We start from the raw sequence: 18,978 nt of genomic DNA on the forward strand, positions 1-18,978 counted from the left end.
TTAACGTGTCAAACGACCAATAGAAACATAACACTTTGTACACGATGCCTAGTAACTCACCAATCAGATAACAGCCCGCCTACAAAGGGTGGGACTGATCGCGGGGAATCCAACTGAATAGTTAAAAACTCCACAAAAATATTAAAAAATATCTTTCTTTTTTTAAAAAAGTATATTTAATGAATGTAAACATCGCTAGGTAATCCATTTTCGAATGTAAACTAAAGTTAGTAGAAACTACAATTCCCAGAAATCTTTAGGCGCCAACTCAAATTTAGAGTAAAGCGTTTAATTTATGTTTAAAGTTTACAACAGTTGTTGGTTTTGATGAAAACAATTCAACGATAATAAGTTTAGAATTTAAACAGTGGGCAAAATAAAACTACAACTCTCAGAGTGCAATGCGAGAAAGCAGTTTTTTAACATAAAAGATATTACATTTCACCAAAGCCAAAAGATCAATGAAGCAGCAACTACAGAGAAAAGTGGTGAATATTGGAAAAATTAAAGGTAACTTTAAACATAAAATCTGTTACCCCTGGAAACGGAAGTGGTGCTGGCGGCGACTTCCGGTGCTAATGGAGCGGCTCCTGGAATGAAAAAATGGTAAAGATCGCGGGAGAGGAGCCGTGAGAGCGCCGGAGTGTCGCCGGGGGCGGCGGGTAACTGTGCAACCCCTCCCCGACCCAGCACAGTCCCCTCGGACCCACCTCCCCAGCATCTCATCGCTTCCAGTCCACATCCCTCCATCATCCTCATCCCCTCCATCAAACCTTCATCCTCATCCCCCTTCCCCTCCATCAACCTCATCCCCCCTCCATCAAACCATCCCCCTCATCCTCATCCCCCCTTCCCCTCCATCAAACCATCCCCCTCATCCTCATCCCCCCTTCCCCTCCATCAACCTCATCCCCCCTCCATCAAACCATCCCCCTCATCCTCATCCCCCCTTCCCCTCCATCAAACCATCCCCCTCATCCCCCTTCCCCTCCATCAACCTCATCCCCCCTCCATCAAACCATCCCCCTCATCCTCATCCCCCCTTCCCCTCCATCAACCTCATCCCCCCTCCATCAAACCATCCCCCTCATCCTCATCCCCCCTTCCCCTCCATCAAACCATCCCCCTCATCCCCCTTCCCCTCCATCAAACCATCCCCCTCATCCTCATCCCCCCTTCCCCTCCATCAAACCATCCCCCTCATCCCCCTTCCCCTCCATCAACCTCATCCCCCCTCCATCAAACCATCCCCCTCATCCTCATCCCCCCTTCCCCTCCATCAAACCATCCCCCTCATCCTCATCCCCCCTTCCCCTCCATCAACCTCATCCCCCCTCCATCAAACCATCCCCCTCATCCTTATCCCCCCTCCCCTCCATCAAACCTTCATCCTCATCCCCCCTCCTCCATCAAACCATCCCCCTCATCCCCCTTCCCCTCCATCATCCTCCCCCTCCATCATCCTCCCCCTCCATCAACCTCCCCCTCCATCAACCTCATCCCCCCTCCTCCATCAAACCGTCCCCCTCATCCCCTTCCCCTCCATCATCCTCCCCCTCCAACCTCCCCTCCATCAACCTCATCCCCGCCATCAAACCATCTCCCTCATCCTTATCCCCCCTCCCCTCCATCAAACCTTCATCCTCATCCCCCCTCCTCCATCAAACCATCCTCCATCCTCATCCCCCTTCCCTCCATCAAGCTCATCTCCCCCTCCTCCATCAAACCCATCCTTCCCAACAAACCATCTCCCTCCTCCCCATCCACCCCATCAAACCATCTCCCTCCCCATCCATCAACCCCATCCTCCGCCATCTCCCTCTCCTCCATCAAACCCACCCTCCATCAAACCATCTCCCTCCTCCCCATCCCCCTCCATCAACCCCTTCCATCAGCCCTATCCTCCCCATCAGCACCCTCCCCGTCCTCCATCAACCTCATCCCCCCTTCAACCCCATCCCCTTGCCCCCTACAACCCCATCCCCCTCCATCAACCTCCTCCCCATCAACCTCCTTTCCCCCCATCAGCTCATCTCCTTCCTCCCCCATCAACCTCTCTGCCTTCCTTCCCCATCAACCCTTCTGCCCTCCTTCTACCCAAGTCCCTTCCCACCACATTCCGTCCTCCTACTCCCGATCTTTTCACATCACATCAACCCATTCCCCCAATCTCCTCCTCCTACCCCAATCCCTTCCTGCCACATCAACTCTACCCTTCTACTGCCAATCCATTCCCACCACGCCCATTCCCCATCCTTTTCCTACCTTAAAACTTTCCCAGCCCTTTTCCTTCCCACTACCCTCAATCCCCTCCTATCCTCAAGTGTCTTCTCCCACCACCACCCCTTCCCCTAACCATTAATCCTATCCTGCCCCCAACAACACATCAGCATCACCACATCTTGGAACCTCACTACATTTCTTTTATTTCTGCCCTAGCTACCACTTGAAACCAACAATCACTTGTTGACAATTCCCCATCCCTACCCTCACCCTCACCCTCCAATGCTGCTTGATCCACTGAGTTCCTCCAGCAGTTTTTTTTGCTGCAGGTTCTAGCATCTTCAGTCTCGTGTCTTCAATCCCTTTGTCTTTTCCCTGCTAACACCTGTTCCCAAAATACTCTGAGCCAAGCACACCCACTCCTCATATCAGCTTCTCAAAGTCAACCACCTACAAATACCCTTCCCAGTCACTCCTGCACCTTATGCAGATATTTCCCCACCACCCTACATCTGGAACATCCCACCTCAAGGCTCCACATCCCAGATCTGTCCTGCCCTCAACTCACGAGCCCCTTCTGCAAACCCATGTCCCCTCCTGTCCTTCCTCAGCCATCGCTCACCAACATCAATTCTTTTTGCCCCACTGTCAGTACTTCTAACCCCCCGAATGTTGATGCACCCCTAATCCTGCCACACTCCGAACCCTCCACTTCTCACTACAGCCCTCGTTCTACAGACTGCCACATCAACACTATGCCATGCAGCTTCAAGCAACCTTCCTCCCCTCGAAAACACTCTTCCCATGCACGACAAAGCTTTCCTACCTCACCCTCAAACCACGCCCACCCTCTGCAAACATCTCCTCCATCCTGCAACACACCTTTCCTCCAAATGCTTCCCCTCCGTCCCTCCCTTCAAACGTTCCCTCCAAATATTCCCATTCCACCCCCTGCACCCTGCCTACTCCAGGTTTTCCCTCCAAACACACCACTAACCTCCCCTTCCTCCAAACCCAACATCCACTCCTTCCATATATTCCCTACAACCCCTGACGACCTTTCCCTCTCCATCATCCCTCCCTCCAAAAACAGCCCTCGTCACGAACACACTGATATCCCACCAAATTCCCCTCCCCATAAGCACTCCTCTACATCTCCAGCACTCCCACCCTCCACCCCCACCCTACAACCCCAACACTCCCCCCTCAAAATACTACCCCTCCTCCCCCAGCATACCCACCCTCCAAATACTATCCCTTCGCCCCCAACAACCCCTCCCTCCAAACTCTCCCCTGCCACCCTCAGTGCCCCTACCCTCCAAATGCAACCCCTACACACCGAACTGTCCCTCCCTCCAATCAGTTTACCCCCAACACCCCCTTCCTCCACACCCAACACACCCTCCTTCCTCACACGCTCCCTTCCCCCAAAACCACCAAACACTCCACCTCCGCCCCCAACGCCGCCTCCCTTCAAACACTGCCCACCCACCGTCAAAAGCCCCTTCCTCCAAACACTTCCCCTTGACTCCCCACAGCCCCTGCCTCCCCAACACCCACTACCGCCAAACACTCCACCTCCACCCCCAACACCCCCTCCAGCCAACAATCCCTCCTGCCAAACGCTACCCCACGACCCTCAACACCCACTCCCTCCACCCTTGAAATCCTCTCCCTCCAAACTCTCCCCCTCCACTCTCAACATTGCCTCCCTCCAAACCCAACACTCTCCCTCTAAACAATGCTCCCCTACCCTGCAAACACTGGTCCTCCACCCCAAACACCCCCTCCCTCCACCCACTCCCCCTCCACCTCCAATACCCCCTCCCTCCAACACTCCCTCTTTCAAAACACACCCTCCACCCACAACACCCCCTCCCCCCCCACTCTCTCCCTCAACACACCCCTCCCACGAAACATGCCCCCTCCATTCCCAACACTACCTTCATCCAACCTCTCCCCCTCTTCTCTCCTCCCCCGATACTCTACCTATCCATTCCCAACACTACCTTTATCCAAACTCTCCCCCTCCACCCACACCTCCCTCAACATTCCCCTCTCTCGAAATGTGCCCCCTCCACCCACAATATTTCCTCCATCCAAACTCACTCCCAAAACCCCCTCTCACCAAACACAACAGCACCTCCCATTCCCTCCCTCCAAGCGCTGCCCTTCCCTCCAAACCTATTCCCTTCACCCAAACACTCTCTTCCTCCAAACACTCTCCCTCTGCCCCCAACTTCCCTCTTTCTGAACACTCCCCCTCCACTCCCAATCCCCCTCCCTTCAAACAATTCACCTCTGCGTTCAGTGCCCTTCCTCTAAATGTTCCAACCCCACTTTCCCTCCCTCCAGACACTGCAACCCCACTCCCCCTCCCCCTCCCTCCAGACACCCCACCCCCACCTCCACCTCCAACCCCACTACCACATCCTCCACACACTCCTCCCCCACCCCCACCACTCCCTCCTTCCAAACTTTTCCCCAATGCCCCCAGCGTGTCCTCCCTCCCTACAATACCCCTGCAACCCCAGAAAGCCCCCCCTCTGTGTACCCCCTTTCCACCCCCAACACGAATTCCCGCCAAGCACTCCACCCCTTCCCCCAACTCACCACCCCTGCCCCAACAATTGTTCTCTCCACCCCAGCTGTCCCTCCTTCCAAATATTCAGGCTTCACTTCGATCCCTTCCCTCCAAAAACTCCCCCGATGTCTTCATCTACCCAAGCAAACCATGTTTGCAGACACTGCCACCCACCCCCACCTGCCCTCCCTCCAAAGGTTCTCCATCCAACACTCGCCCTCCATCACAACAACACTCTGCCTCTACGTCAACGCTGGTCCTCCATCCACAACACCCCCTCCCGCCAAAAACTCACCCTCCACCCCCAACACCACCTCTCCACTGCCAGCACCCCATCCCGCAAAACACTCCCCCTCCACCTCCAGCTCCTCCACCCCTAACTCCCCCTCCATCCAAACTCTCCCCCTCCACCCCCAACACGTCTTCCCTCCAAGCTCTTCCCTCCACCCCCAATGCCATCTCGCTCCAAACTCGCCATCTCCACTGCCATCTCCCTCCAAACTCTCCCCCTCCACCTCCAACTCCACCTCCCTCCAAACTTTCCCCTTCCACCTCCAACACATCCTTCCTCCAAACTCTCCCCTTCTGCCCCCCACACTCCCCTCCCTCCAAACTCTTCCCCCTCTGCCCCCAAGGCCATCTCCCTCCAAGCTCTCCCCCTCCACCCCCCACGTTCCCCTCCCTCCAAACTCTGCCCCTCCGCCCCCAACATTCTCCTCCTACCAAACTCTGCCCCACCACCCCCCACACTCCCCTCCCTCCGAGATCTCCCCCTCCGCCCCCCACGCTCCCCTCCCTCCAAGCTCTCCCCCTCCGCCCTCCGCACTCCCCTCCCTCTAAGCTTTCCCCCTCTTCCTCCTCCCCCCACACTCCCCTCCCTCCAAGCTCTCTACCTCCTCCCCCGCACTCCCCTCCCTCCAAGCTCTCGCCCTCCGCCCCCACACCTCCCTCCCTCCAAGCTCTCCCCCTCCGCCCCCCACACTCCCTTCCCTCCGCCCCCCACACTCCCCTCCCTCCAAGCTCTCTACCTCCACCTCCACACTCCCCTCCCTCCAAGCTCTCGCCCTCCACCCCCACACTCCCCTCCCTCCAAGCTCTCCTCCACCACCCCCCACACTCCCCTCCCTCCAAGCTCTCCCCCAATACTCCCTCCACTGCCTCTCCAGCACCAACATCCCCAACCCATGAATGCACTCCCTCTCCCTACCAACCCCTCCCTCCAAATGTCCTCTGCACCTCCGATGCTTTCACTTTCCATTTCCACCACTAAACATCCTCTCTCCCTCCGCCATCCCTCCCTCCTCCACCCCACCACCACTCCTTCCACCCCACCACCACTCCCTACCCCTACCCTCCCTCCATCCCCAACATCCTTACTGTCCAAACTCTTCCTCCAACACTCCCCCTCCTGTCAATAACCTCCAAACACTCGCCCTCCATCCCTTGCACCCCTTCACACCCTCATAACACTCCCTGTCCACCCAGTCTCTCCAAACATCCCTCTCCAACCACGACACCCCATCCTCCTCCTCTAAACATTCATCCTTCCTCCCCAAAACTGGCCCCCCACCCCTTTGCTAAAACACCCTCCACCTTCTTCCCCAAACATTCCCCTTTCCTTCCAAACACTTCCACCTCCCTGAAAACATTCGCCCTTCTTCTAAAACATTCCCCTAAAAGTTCCTTCTCCTCCAAACACTCTTCGTTCCCCCTCCCTTGCACCTTCTTTTCTACATATCACCCTCAATCCACCTACTCCCTATTGTTACCCTCCACCCCTCTGCGCTACCTCTCTCTCCCACAAGCTGTTGTGAAACTCCACTTTGGTTCAGCTAAATCAAACCTGTCTTAAACATGGGGACACCCACCACAGACGCAGCCCATTGAGTTTCCCTAGGTCTGTCTGATTTTCTTACACTATCAGAAAATAATATTTTTTTCTCTTGTTTGTGAATGTTATTGATTAATTAATTGTGCATTTGTTAAGCTCTCATGTTGAAGTGTCTTTTGTTTTGCTTTGTTTCCTCCAGGACATCAGGAGCATATTTTAATCCTTTCTCTCATCTCTATACCATGTGTTCAACTATGTTTTAGTATTGGATCAATCTGTTCACTGAATTAACTTTATGCAGACTTGTGTATTCTTGTGACTTGGCATATACGTATCTGTACTGGGAGAAATAACCTTTGAATTACCCTTTGAAAAGAAACTTCAAAGATCAACGAATGAAATAAGGGACAATGGCCTCAGCTTCAGGCAATAATGATGATGACTTAACTATTCCAAGAGCTGCCATCAACAAGATTATCAAAGAGATCCTACCAAACATCAGAGTAGCGAATGATGCCAGGGAGATGGTGGTGAACTGCTGCACCGAGTTTATTCATTTGATATCCTCAGAAGCAAATGAAATCTGCAATAAGTCTGATAAGAAAACCATCTCACCAGAGCACATCATGCAAGGTATGTGATTCAAATCACTTTCTGCAGTCACTTTTCCTTCAGCTTGAACTTGATCTTGTTTTAAAAAGTAGCTTGCATTTTCTGATAGCTCATTCTTTACCTATGGCTCAATGGGAGCACTCTCACCTGAGTCAGAAGATCCCTTTCAGAGATTAAATCTCAACTGATATTTCATTAGGGTACCAAGCAAGCAGTACCCTCCCTGTAGTGCCATCCTTGGGTTGAGACACCAACCAAAGCCACATCTACTTCTTTGGGTTGGTTTTAAAGGTTCCTATGGCACCAGGCACTGGAAAAGGTCTCTTGGTCTCTTGGCTGACATTCACTCTCCAGCTAGTACTGTGGGCTAGCATGTGATCTGGCCATTTATTTCAGGAACAAGGAACAAGTTGCATACAAATTTGTTGTCAAATTATCTCAGCAAATGTACTTCAAATGTTTTGTGGATTGTAAAGTGATTTGGGTTGTGAATGGCATAATACAAATGCAAGGCTTCTTTTATTTTTATGTAGTAAGGTGCAGAAGAATATTGAAATGCAACAAATTGACAAGATGATGTCTTACCTAGAATCCAAATACAGCAAAACTCTGATAATCTGGCACCCTTGGCTTTGGTGCCAAATTGGCAGATCTTCTGGACTATTGGATGTTATTTCTGATGATACCCCAACACGTTTTATTTCTTTTTTTAAGACATTAAACAGTTTTATAAAAAATTTCCTAGTGAACCCCAGTAAGTTTAAAAGGAGCGTGGGAAGTGGGACTCTGGCCAGTTTAAAGAGTGCATGGAAACCAGGGTTCTCGTGAGTGGACGGGAGCAATTGTACTGGGGCCATGGCAAGTTGGAGGAAGCATGGGAACCAGGGCCCCGGTGAGTTGAAAGCAAATGTGGGAACTGGGGTCCAGTGAGTGGAGGGAGAGCATGGGAAACCGGGGGCCTTGTGAGTTGAAAGGGAGTGTGGGAAGCGGGGACCTGGCGAGTGGGAAGGGAGCACGGCAAACATTACCTGGTGAGCCAGATGACAAACGATCATGATTTCCAAATCATCACATGGCGGGTTATCAGAGCTTTACGGTATGAAGGCCTCTCTTCTAGGAAGCCAAGATAAGTTCCATGGTTGCAGCGACAAGTTATATTGCTCTTCCTGTGTCTTCGCTCAGATCAGCCAACAGCAGAGGCATAGAATTGTACTCTTCTGATGAGGGCCATACTGCAGAGTAAAGATGACACTGCACAGGTTATGCAAGCATTATATGAGAAAGGAGACACAAAAGACTGCAGATGCTGGAATCTGGAACAACAAACAAGATGCTGGACGAACTTAGCAGGTCAGGCAGCATCATGGAGGGAAAGGGATGGTTACGTTTCGGGTTGAGACCCTTTATCTGGACTGATGAATGGTCTCAACCTGACACGTAACTATCCTTTTCCCTCCACAGATGCTGCCTGACCTGCTAAGTTTGTCCAGCATCTTGTTTGTTACATTATATGAGAAAAATTGCATCACTTGCTGCCCTCCCAACACCCTCCAGTACGTCACGGTGATTTCTGTTGATACAGAAATGATTAGTGAATTTCTCTTCAGTCTGAACCCTGCTCTAGTTCTAATCCAGGAATAATAACTATTATCCAGACTCAGTCAGGAGGTTTCTTGTGAACCTTGCAAGTAACAAAGAGCTATTGCACTCAGTGAATAGATCTTTATTCCTGCACTTGATAGTGAAGTGATGCGAATTTGTTTTTAGCATTGAACTGTCCAGAAATAAAAAGTTATGATCTATCACCAGCAGAGCTTTGCAATTAGTTGGGGCTTGCAGTGCTTTCAAATCATTTCTGCTGAGGGTAGGTAAAATGAATAATCTTGATGGTATTAATGTGGGATTTTCTTTTGCCACCCTGCCTGAAAGCTTAATGAGTGATTGACCTTCGCCAACTATCATCCTGAATTCTAATAGCACCATTTTATTGATTAACAAATGTTGGAGAATATTTGAAATCTTATTGTGCCCTCTTGGGCTTTCTAAAGACTGTCTTTCCAGTGCCTTGAAGTACCTGCCCTAGGTACTTTAGGACAGCAGAGATCACTGCTGCTCAGTAGATCATGAGTTTTATAGCAGCTCTAAGGTCTTGATATCAAATAACATTTTTCTCAATTGACCAAAGGTGCATTGATGAAATTCACCATTGCTATCAATGACTGTTTTCGCTGAGAGGTATCTCAAAGATATGAGAAGAGATTCTGTTTTCCAGGGTCTTGCTTCTACTGTCAGAAGGCATGTTCTACAGCAGGACTACGTTGCTAAAGGACATTTGTTTTGCAGATGATGTGCAAGGCCTATCCTCTGGTATGCTTCAGTGAGCAAGTGAAGTTTGCCCGCCGATGCCTGCAAATGTAAACATTGTCTGCTTACTGCAGCGAGACTACAGAGGTTCAAGTAACTTTGATTCGGGAGTGTAGTTGCTATAGTTTGAACAGTTCCCCAGCATTGAACACAGCTGTACTCCCGCAGGAAGTTTGTGAGAGGTGAGTTGCAGCATTGTGGCGAGAAAGATTGGATAAAAGTGTAAGGGCAGTTGATGCAGCCATATTTAACACTGACCTTCACTGAAATTAGCTCTATTTGTCAACCCACTGGTTAGAATTTTGGCTTGCATGGCATCATGAAGCAAATGTAATGAGCCTAATTTTTGCGGGCAGTTAAATTGGAGGAGAGTGCTTCTCAGTCCCTCTGTGTTGATGGAGTCAAAGGTGCAATGATATAATGATTGGTGCTGCTCCCTGCATTTTTCTTGTTGAAGATTCTTTTAACTATAGCTGCAATTTGGAGAGCAGATCTTTGCCCACTGGGAGGAAGTAGAGGAGGAGGATCCTGGTGATGATATTTCTTGTGACCCCTCTGTTTGCACAATCAGATTTCTGACCATCTTCAGAAAGCATCTTTGAAATCCTCTAGTATAACTTCTGCTTCCCAGATGTGGATGACGAAAGTGTGGATATGTGATAGAAGCTTTTCACCTCTTAAGTTCTAGAGCTTTAGTGGGCATACCATCTGCCCTCAGGCTTTGTTGGCTTTTATTGGGATATGGACTTCTTGCCACCTTGTCGGTCATGACTTGGCGGTAAAGCTAGACCTGATAGGCTGCTGTGGGATGGAGGCAAGGCCGCTCACATCAAGGACAGAGTTCCAATTCAGAAAGTCTTCGAAGTTTTCTTTCCAGCAGGCACTGACTGCCTTTTTGCCGTTGAAGAGTTTACTTCCATTCTCATTAGGGTAGGGCCTTTGGTGTTGGTCCGTAAATCACCTTGACAGCACTGAAGTGCTCCGGCATGTCATAGTTGTCATCACGTTGCTGAGTCTCCTACACTCTTTCCATCCACTACCTGTTGCTCATGGGTTTTCTGCTAGACCTCTACTTTTAGTTGCCTACAGAGCTACTTATTTACCCTTGAGCTTCCAATCCAGGAACGAATATTTGCAGTTGATTAGCTCCTCTACATCCTGGTCATCCCCATCAAACTAATCCTGATTCCTGTTGATAGAGAAGTAAAGCACCTTTTATGCTTGACTGCAGGGCAGACCGTATTTTGCGGACTATCTCTGACTCCTGTTGGCTGGGAGTCAGCAGGGTGTCTGCAAGGTGCTGTCTGAGAAGATCTGTCTTTGTCGGGTCATTGAGAGGTTCAACATTGATCATCTTGCAGCAATGTTGGTGGAATTAATAGAGCAGATTAGGTGGTCATCAGTCCAGTAGTTATTGGTACTTCATTGGTAAATCAAACAGGGCTTTCAAAAATGTATTGGACAGACACTTGGGAGAGCATTTTCAGGACTATGGTGTAACAGGTGAATGGGACTAATAGGATTGTTCTTCTTTCCAGCACAGATTTGTATCCTGGATTTTGATTCTGCTAATAATTAAAAAAAAAGTTTGATAGGTAACCAAGGATGACAAAGATGAGCCAACAAAAAAGGGTGTGTATGGATATAAGTATACAGCTCATTCAAAGTGTCATCTATGTACGTAGAACAAAGTGGCCTCACATTTCACTGTATGTTATGATGATTCTAGTTTAAGGTAATGTGTTTGCCATCTCTGTAGTCAATGTGTTCACCCCATTCACCACTTCAGTTGACTAACACTCGCATACGCACTGTCAGCGAAGGCCTTCAGGAAAGCAAGGATACTGGATAAATGTGGCTCCAGCATCACAAATCTGAATGTCGCTTTGTTGTTTCTTGTTCTCCTTGTATCTGCTAGTATTCTGTGGTATTGACAATGCAGTGTTTTCAACAACATACTGTATAGTTTGCAACATTCTTAGGTGAAACCTCAGTGGATAAGCAAAAAAAGACTTCATCTGTTTTGAGTTTCTTATGGGTGTGGTGGGGATGTATTTTATGACACAACGCACTTGTGCCTTGCTCATTGGAAAGCAATTTCACCCCTCAGATGGTTACAAGATCCAGACTAACTCCAGTGATGAGTATCAAAACCTGGGCTGATTCTCCAGAGTATTTCATTCAGTACTAGCATGTTATTAAGTGTCAAAGAAGGTGATGAATTTGAAATGAAATAGAACAGAACTTCTTATCTATTAAACAGGAATTCACAATTCGGATAGTGGAAATATTTTGAATTTGATCTGTAATTGTCGATAGAAAGTTTTACTTTGCATTAAGAATGTTAAAAGTTTCTTTTTGTTATCTTGCAACACAGCTTTGGAAAGCCTAGGTTTTGGATCGTACATAACTGAAGTAAAGGAGGTTCTGCGGGAATGCAAGAAAGTGGCCCTTGAAAGGAGGAAGGCCAACTCACGCCTCGAGAACCTGGGGATTCCTGAGGAAGAATTGTTACGTCAACAGCAAGAATTATTTGCAAAAGTAAGTACACATAGCTTTGAAGCATTGGGCATTTGTTTCTTCTCCACTAACTTTATCCAAATTCACAACTCGAGTTCTTTGCCACCTTCACTTATTTTTTCGTCAAAAAATTGGATGTAAAACCTGAGCTTGGCAACGTTTGTTTTCCTTATTTCCATTACCTTATCTCCAACTGATTTGCTTGTGTAAAGTTCATCTATACTTCACATCTTGGTTCTCAGTGGAAGCAGAACCTGCCAGAATGTTTTTTCTAGGAACTATGTTTATGGAAGCTGTTTGTCAATGCTTTCCTCTGGGAATAAAGATTGGTGAAGAAGAACTAGTTCATGATGTACTTCGGGAGAATGTCATTTGGCCCATAGCATCTGTGTCTGTGAAAGAGCTGTCCAATTAGTTCCATTCCCTCACTCTTTTCCATTGTACTGTATGTTTCCACTTCAAAATTATGCATGCATTTCTCTTCTGAATGTTTTTATTGACTCTTCTTCCACCACCACCTCGGATATTGCTGATCTTATCTCGCTGAGCCAAACAAAACTGTCAACTGTGGTTCTTTTGTCAATTGCCTTATATTTCTGAACTCTAACAACTGATCCTCCAATATACCTTATCAAAACACCGATTAATCTTGAGTAATTGAATCGTCTCTCAGTTGATGGAGAAAAATCTCAGTTCTTCAGCTATTCCTGACATCGTTCTAATAAATCTGCTGTTCACTCTCTTCCATCTCCATTTAATCATACTGCAACAGCAAACTGCAATATCCTGGGCACTGATTAGTTCTGTGGCTGAATGTGTATATTTCCTTTAGCTCTATTTTCCAGTTAGCAGCCGGACTCCCTTGAGTCTACAGCCACTGTCATTGTTACAAACTGCTGTTGCCTTTCATTATCATTGAGATTGTCACATAACCTTACAGTAAGGCAATCATGAATCAACTATTGCCAAAACATCAGCTGTGTTGCATGAGTCTGAAAACTGATATTTTCCCAACTTATTTTAGTTTGGAAAAAATGGTGAAGAAAATATAGTATGTTTATTTCCCTCTCCATTTAGATTAGCACATGCCACACAGCCATTTTGATGTGAAGGGTCCTGCCCTAAGGCATATGCCTGTGTTGCTGTATAAGTAGTCACTTCTCCTTCTTTGGTCTGGCTATAAATATCGACTCCCAAATCCATGACCCATTCCTTGATGGTATTGCTCAGTCTGCTGTTCTCAGTTATTGCTGGATACCACATTTCGCGCGCAGATTGTTTGTGATACCACTTGGATTAAATGTTGCTCTGAAGTGACTGTATCCTGATCTCAGTCAGGTCAGCTTGACCCACGTTTCTCTGTCAAGGTTAATTTACAAAGTGGCATTCATATGGTGTTGTAATAACATGTTACAGGAACAAAGTTATCCAGTGGTTGGCTCAGATTAGTGCTGCCCATAGGTTTGGTTTAGGTCCCCAGTTCATTTGAGAAGCTTACAAACCTCATGTACATGAAAATGGTGCCAGGAATTAGGTGCTAAGTGGATTTGAGATGAGGCTGGAATCAGATTTAATTGCAGTGCTGTCTAACCTATTAAAAACTACTGATGTTTGACCATATGAGAATCTTATAGACTTCATAGAGAAATCTTTCACAACCTTGGGACATCCCAGAATGCTTTTGAAGATTAATTATAGGAAATACAATAGCCAAATTTTGCACTCCAAGCTCTCATAAACAGCAAAAAGTTTACGGCTAGATAATCTGTTTCATTGATGTTGTTGAGGAACAAATATTATGTAGAGCACCAGGGAGCACTCCCCTGCTCTGAATCAAAATAGAGCCAAGGGATCTCTTGTGTTTTCCAGATGATGGTACCTCTGACAGTGCAGCACTCCCTCAGTTTGACACTGAACTTTCTGTCAATATTTTACGTTCAAGTCTCCAGAGTGGGATTTGAATTCTACATCCTTCAGAATCACTGCTAACTATCTTCAAGCATTGCCAGTTGGACGTAATATCAGAGAGCTGGCAGTGTGAGTGGAGTGAGTTCAGACGAATAGGAATGCCATCAGAAGAGGAAGAAGATTGGAAGTATGTAAATTCATTGACTCATTTACTGGAGAATAGCGGATGCTCTCTCTTTTTGCCATTCCCCCCCATTCTAATTCGAAAAGTGTCATATCCAGATAGGAATGCCATCAGGGAGGCTGTACAGGAGCCTGAATACCCTCACTCAATGATTCAGGAACAGTTTCTTCCCCTCTGACATCAGATTTCTGAACGATCCATGAACACTACCTCGTTATTCCTTTTTTTGTTGCACTATTTATTTATTTCTATAATTTATAGATTTTTGTCTTTGCACTGTACTGCTGCTGCAAAACAACAAATTTCATGTCATATGTCAGTGATAATAAATCTGATGCTGATTCAACTGTGGGAGGGCATTGGAGCTGAACCAGTTCACACACTCTGTTCTGGTTGGCCTATTGTTCCTTAATCTCCCCAAAGTAAAGCGCATCAAGCTAAAGATGCAGACTGTTCTGTTGATCATTATGAATCACCACTGCATCCCCAGCACTGTAGTGGGGAAGCTTTGTTTTGAACTGGCCTGATTATGTCCACTTTCCCTCAGGCTCGACAACAGCAGGCTGAACAGGCGCAGCAGGAGTGGCTAGAGATGCAACAGGCTGCCCAGAAGGCTCAGCTTGCAGCAGTAACCACTAACAAGGCTGGGTCCTCACAGGATGATGAGGAAGAAGAAGACACCTAAGCACCGCTCAAGCCATCTCGCTCCCCTTTTGTGTCCCTTTCCTGTCTACTTACGACCTGCCATGTGTCAAAATGGCAGTGCAGATGGTCATTTGCCGAAGGTACCTTGTGCCTCAGTTTGAGTCTGAAATACTGGCTGTGAAATTTTAAACAGACTATTCCAAAAGAGGAAAGGATATCATCGTGCATTTGGTCTTAACCAACTTAAAAACATGATGCAGTCTGAGTTGGACAATATAATGCATGGACCGTGAACTTTTAAATGTTCAACAGATCTTGGCTAAATGAAATTAAATGTTAAATGGATAAAAGTTCCTGTTGAGCTTATTTTGTGGGTTTTATTAATGTTAGGTCATTGAAGATTGTTGCCTTGTTTACAGTTATGGTATAATAAAAGTGGAGTAGGCATTTCTTCGAATGTGGACATGATGGTATATATGTGTACCTATTATCTATTGCTACCCTGTTTTTCCTTCCTGCTATGTATCATGATAGTGTTTCATGTGGTGGTCACTTTTTAAAGTTGCTCAGTAAGTGGGCATTGTTGGCAAGATATTGCTTTCCCCACCCTCTCCAAATGCCAGGTTGCTAGTGGAATGTTTTCAGCTGTTGTATGCTTTGTCAGGCCACATTAGAGACCCATAGGCTAGAGAGGCACAAGTAAGGGTGGCATTTTCACTGTATGTAAAATGGTTCATCTCGATAACTGGCAGCTTTAAGAACATAAGAAATAGAAACAGGAGTAGGCCAAACTGGATATCCTCATATTTCTCACATTATATTTCATCTGCCCCCATTCATTCAGCCCATTCCTATCCCTCAAAGCCTCTCTGCATCTTCCTCACAATAAACACCAGCATCCAGCTTTGTATCGTCAGCAACTTTGGATATAGTACACCTGATCCCCTCATTCAGTTCATTGATATAGATTGTGTATAGCTGGGACACTCACTTGTCATAAACTCTCAAATGGAAATTGTCCCATTTTTCTACCTCCAGGTGTGCCTTAACTAATCCTTATTCCATGCCAGTTTATTATCTGAAACCCCATGGGTTCTGATCTTGTTCAATAATCTCTCTAGTGTGTAACACCTCTTGAAAGGCCTTCTGAAAGTTCAGATACAATGCAACCACTGGTTTGCTCCTATCCTACTCATTGCAACCTCAAACAAAAACTAACGGATATGTGAAACATAATTTTCTGATAACAGCTCCATGTTCACTCTGCCCAGTCCTATTCTTTTCTAACTGCCCTGTTAAACCTTCCTTAATTCTAGATTCTAGCACCTTTCTGGTGATGCTAGACTGACTGATCTGTAGTTCCCCAATTTCTTTCTCTCCTTTCTTAAATAGTGGGTTTTCCTGTGCTACTTTCCAAACTGCAGGAACCATTCTAGAATTGAATGTTGAAGGATGACAACCAATCACCATTTTCAGAACCTTGGGATCCAGGTCATCTGCTCCTAACGAGTTATCAGTTTTCAGTGTCATTAATTTGTGCAATCCTCATTTCCTTTAGACCTATAGGAATTGAGCCAAAGGGCCTGTTTCTGTGCTGTACGATTCTATGACTCTAATGTCTTATGGAGGTCTCTTATATCTTTCTCTGCCATGGATATTTGTTTCTGGTACAAAAATTGATAGATTTATTGAATAATTAGTAATGTATCCAATTAGTAGTTCAATGCAAACTACTAGAAGGTGTTGTAAATGTGGAACTCGCTCCCAGAAATGGTTTTGAAATCAACCTGGACAAGCACATGAGGGATAAAGGAATCCATGGTTAAGTTGATACTGCGATGGAGAGGCCTGGAAGGAAGTTCATACGGAACGCAACATGAGCGCAGACCAGGCGGGCTAAATTGTCTGTCTCTTTACTGTCCAGTCCAATGTAGCCTCTTAATTCTAATCACAGCACACTAATGGGTTAAATGTTTCTATCCCTCCCCAAGAAACTCAGCTTGACCCACACTATGAGCTGAATAGAGTTGGAAGTTCCATCACAGTGAAGCCATGATTATTCTGTGGCGCTCCTCATTTGTACACTGATAGGCTGCCACCCTTACAAATGCGAGGCTTTCCCTTTAACCATTCTATGTACAAATGTTGAGATTTTCAAATGGAACTGCTTCTGTGCAATGCCTTTGCATGTTGGGACTTGGTCAGACTGTGCAACAATTCCATAAAACCTGAAAATTTGTCCATTTGTTGCATTGTCACTATTGTTTCTTTGCCCCTGTAATGGGTGGGGGTGGGTAGGAGATGGACCTCTACATCAATATGACTAGATGTAGAGCGATGGCAAACTATTCAGCTATAGGTGGCACCATGCTTAAAACGAATCATTATCTTGCTTACTGTTATTACACTTGCATTTTCAGACAAGATTGCTGGTTAGTAATTGGGAATGAGAACACTGTTTAGGATTGAATCCTCTCAGCTTCAGTCCTGCTGAGGAAAGTGAAAAATCAGTTCTTGTCTGGGAATGACATTTAAGCTCAGTAGGTGCCATTCCATATGGACTTCCTTCCACTTCCATGGCAGAAGCTGTGCCTCCACTCCTGAGACTTGAGTGCACAATCTAAGTTGATTATGAAGGGCAGTACTGAGACGTTACTGCACCTTTTAGATGAGACTTTAAACAGAGGCTCTGTCTACCTGATAATGGTGAACATGGACAATGTCATCGGACTTTACGTGGAGCAAACATCCCCACTGCCTTGGCTAATTGTAATGGTTTATTACCTCATTGCTATTTGTGAGATCTTGCTGTAAGGAAATTGGTTGCCATATTTTGTACATCAAGTGATTAAAAGCATTAATTGGCTGGAAAGTGGTTTGTTTTTCTTTTATATATTTATTCAACAGATGTGGGCTTCACAGGCTGAGTCAGCATTTTAATTGCCTATCCTGAGTTGCCATTGAGAAGGTGGTGGTGAGCTGCTTTCTTGAACCGCTGCAGTCCTTGAGGTGTGAGTACACCCACAATGCTGTTAGGGTATTGGTATTGGTTTATTATTGTCACTTGTACAGTGAAAAACTTGTCTTGCACAGCGATCATACAGGTCAATTCATTACACAGTGCAGTTACATTGAGTTAGTACAGAGTGCATTGAGGTAGTACAGGTAAAAACAATAACAGTACAGGGTAAAGTGTCACAGCTACAGAGAAAGTGCAGTGCAATAAGGTGCAAGGTCACAACAAGGTAGATCGTGAGGTCAGAGTCCATCTCATCGTATAAGGGAACCATTTAATAGTCTTATCACAGTGGGGTACAAGCTGTCCTTAAGCCTGGTGGTATGTGCCCTCAGGCTCCTATATCTTCTACCCGATGGAAGAGAAGAGAGAATGACCCTGGTGGGTGGGGTCTTTGATTATGCTGGCTGCTTCACCAAGGCAGCGAGAGGTAAAGACAGAGTCCAAGGAGGGGAGGCTGGTTTCCGTGATGTGCTCGGCTGTGTCCACAACTCTCTGCAGTTTCTTGTGGTCCTGGGCAGAGCAGTTGTTCTACCAAGCCGTGATACATCCAGATAGGATGCTTTCTATGGTGCATCGATAAAAGTTGGTGAGTGTCGAAGGGGACATACCGAATTTCTTTAGCCTCCTAAGGAAGTAGAGGTGCTGGTGAGCTTTCTTGGCCATGGCATCTATGTGATTTGACCAGGACAGGCTATTGGTGATGTTCACTCCCAGGAACTTGAAGCTCTCAACCCTCTCGACCTCAGCACCGTTGATGTAGACAGGTGTATGTACACCGTCCCCTTTCCTGAAGTCAATAACCAGCTCTTTTGTTGACACTGAGGGAAATGTTGTTGTCATGACACCATGCCACCATGCTCTCTCCTTCCTGTAGAGAAAGCTCCAGGGTTTTGACCAGTGACCAGTCATCATGGTGTGTGGCTTGGAGGGCAACTTCCAGGTGGTTGTGCTCCATGCTTTTGCTGGCCTTGGCCTTCTAGCTGGTAGAGTCCGTGGATTTGGAAGATGCTGTCTAAGGACCAGGTACTTAGATTGTAGAAGGTGCCAGAAAAGTGCAAGTTCTTTCTGCCTGTTCTCTAGTGGCTGTT

General features: G+C 46.7%; 1 protein-coding gene across 3 annotated transcripts; it reads left to right on the plus strand.

Moving 5' to 3' along the window:
* The first annotated feature begins 560 nt into the window (after positions 1-560).
* Positions 561-17,680, plus strand: LOC127584986 (protein Dr1-like). 3 transcript variants are annotated; one of them, XR_007958453.1, is made up of 5 exons: positions 6,381-6,704; positions 6,838-7,271; positions 11,992-12,155; positions 14,004-14,229; positions 14,774-14,903. XR_007958453.1 is itself a non-coding variant. In XM_052042077.1 (4 exons), exons 2-4 carry the CDS (start codon positions 7,049-7,051, stop codon positions 14,909-14,911), a joined length of 525 nt encoding a protein of 174 aa, XP_051898037.1. In that variant the 5' UTR covers positions 561-606; positions 6,838-7,048; the 3' UTR covers positions 14,912-17,680. The 3 variants fall into 3 exon arrangements, 2 of the variants coding, with proteins under 2 accessions (XP_051898037.1, XP_051898036.1); XM_052042077.1 differs by lacking the exons at positions 6,381-6,704; positions 14,004-14,229 and adding an exon at positions 561-606 and having other exon boundaries at positions 14,774-17,680; XM_052042076.1 differs by lacking the exon at positions 14,004-14,229 and having other exon boundaries at positions 14,774-17,680.
* The last annotated feature ends 1,298 nt before the right edge of the window (positions 17,681-18,978 follow it).

Source organism: Pristis pectinata, chromosome 31, assembly GCF_009764475.1.
Source record: "Pristis pectinata isolate sPriPec2 chromosome 31, sPriPec2.1.pri, whole genome shotgun sequence".
Lineage (NCBI taxonomy): Eukaryota > Metazoa > Chordata > Chondrichthyes > Rhinopristiformes > Pristidae > Pristis > Pristis pectinata.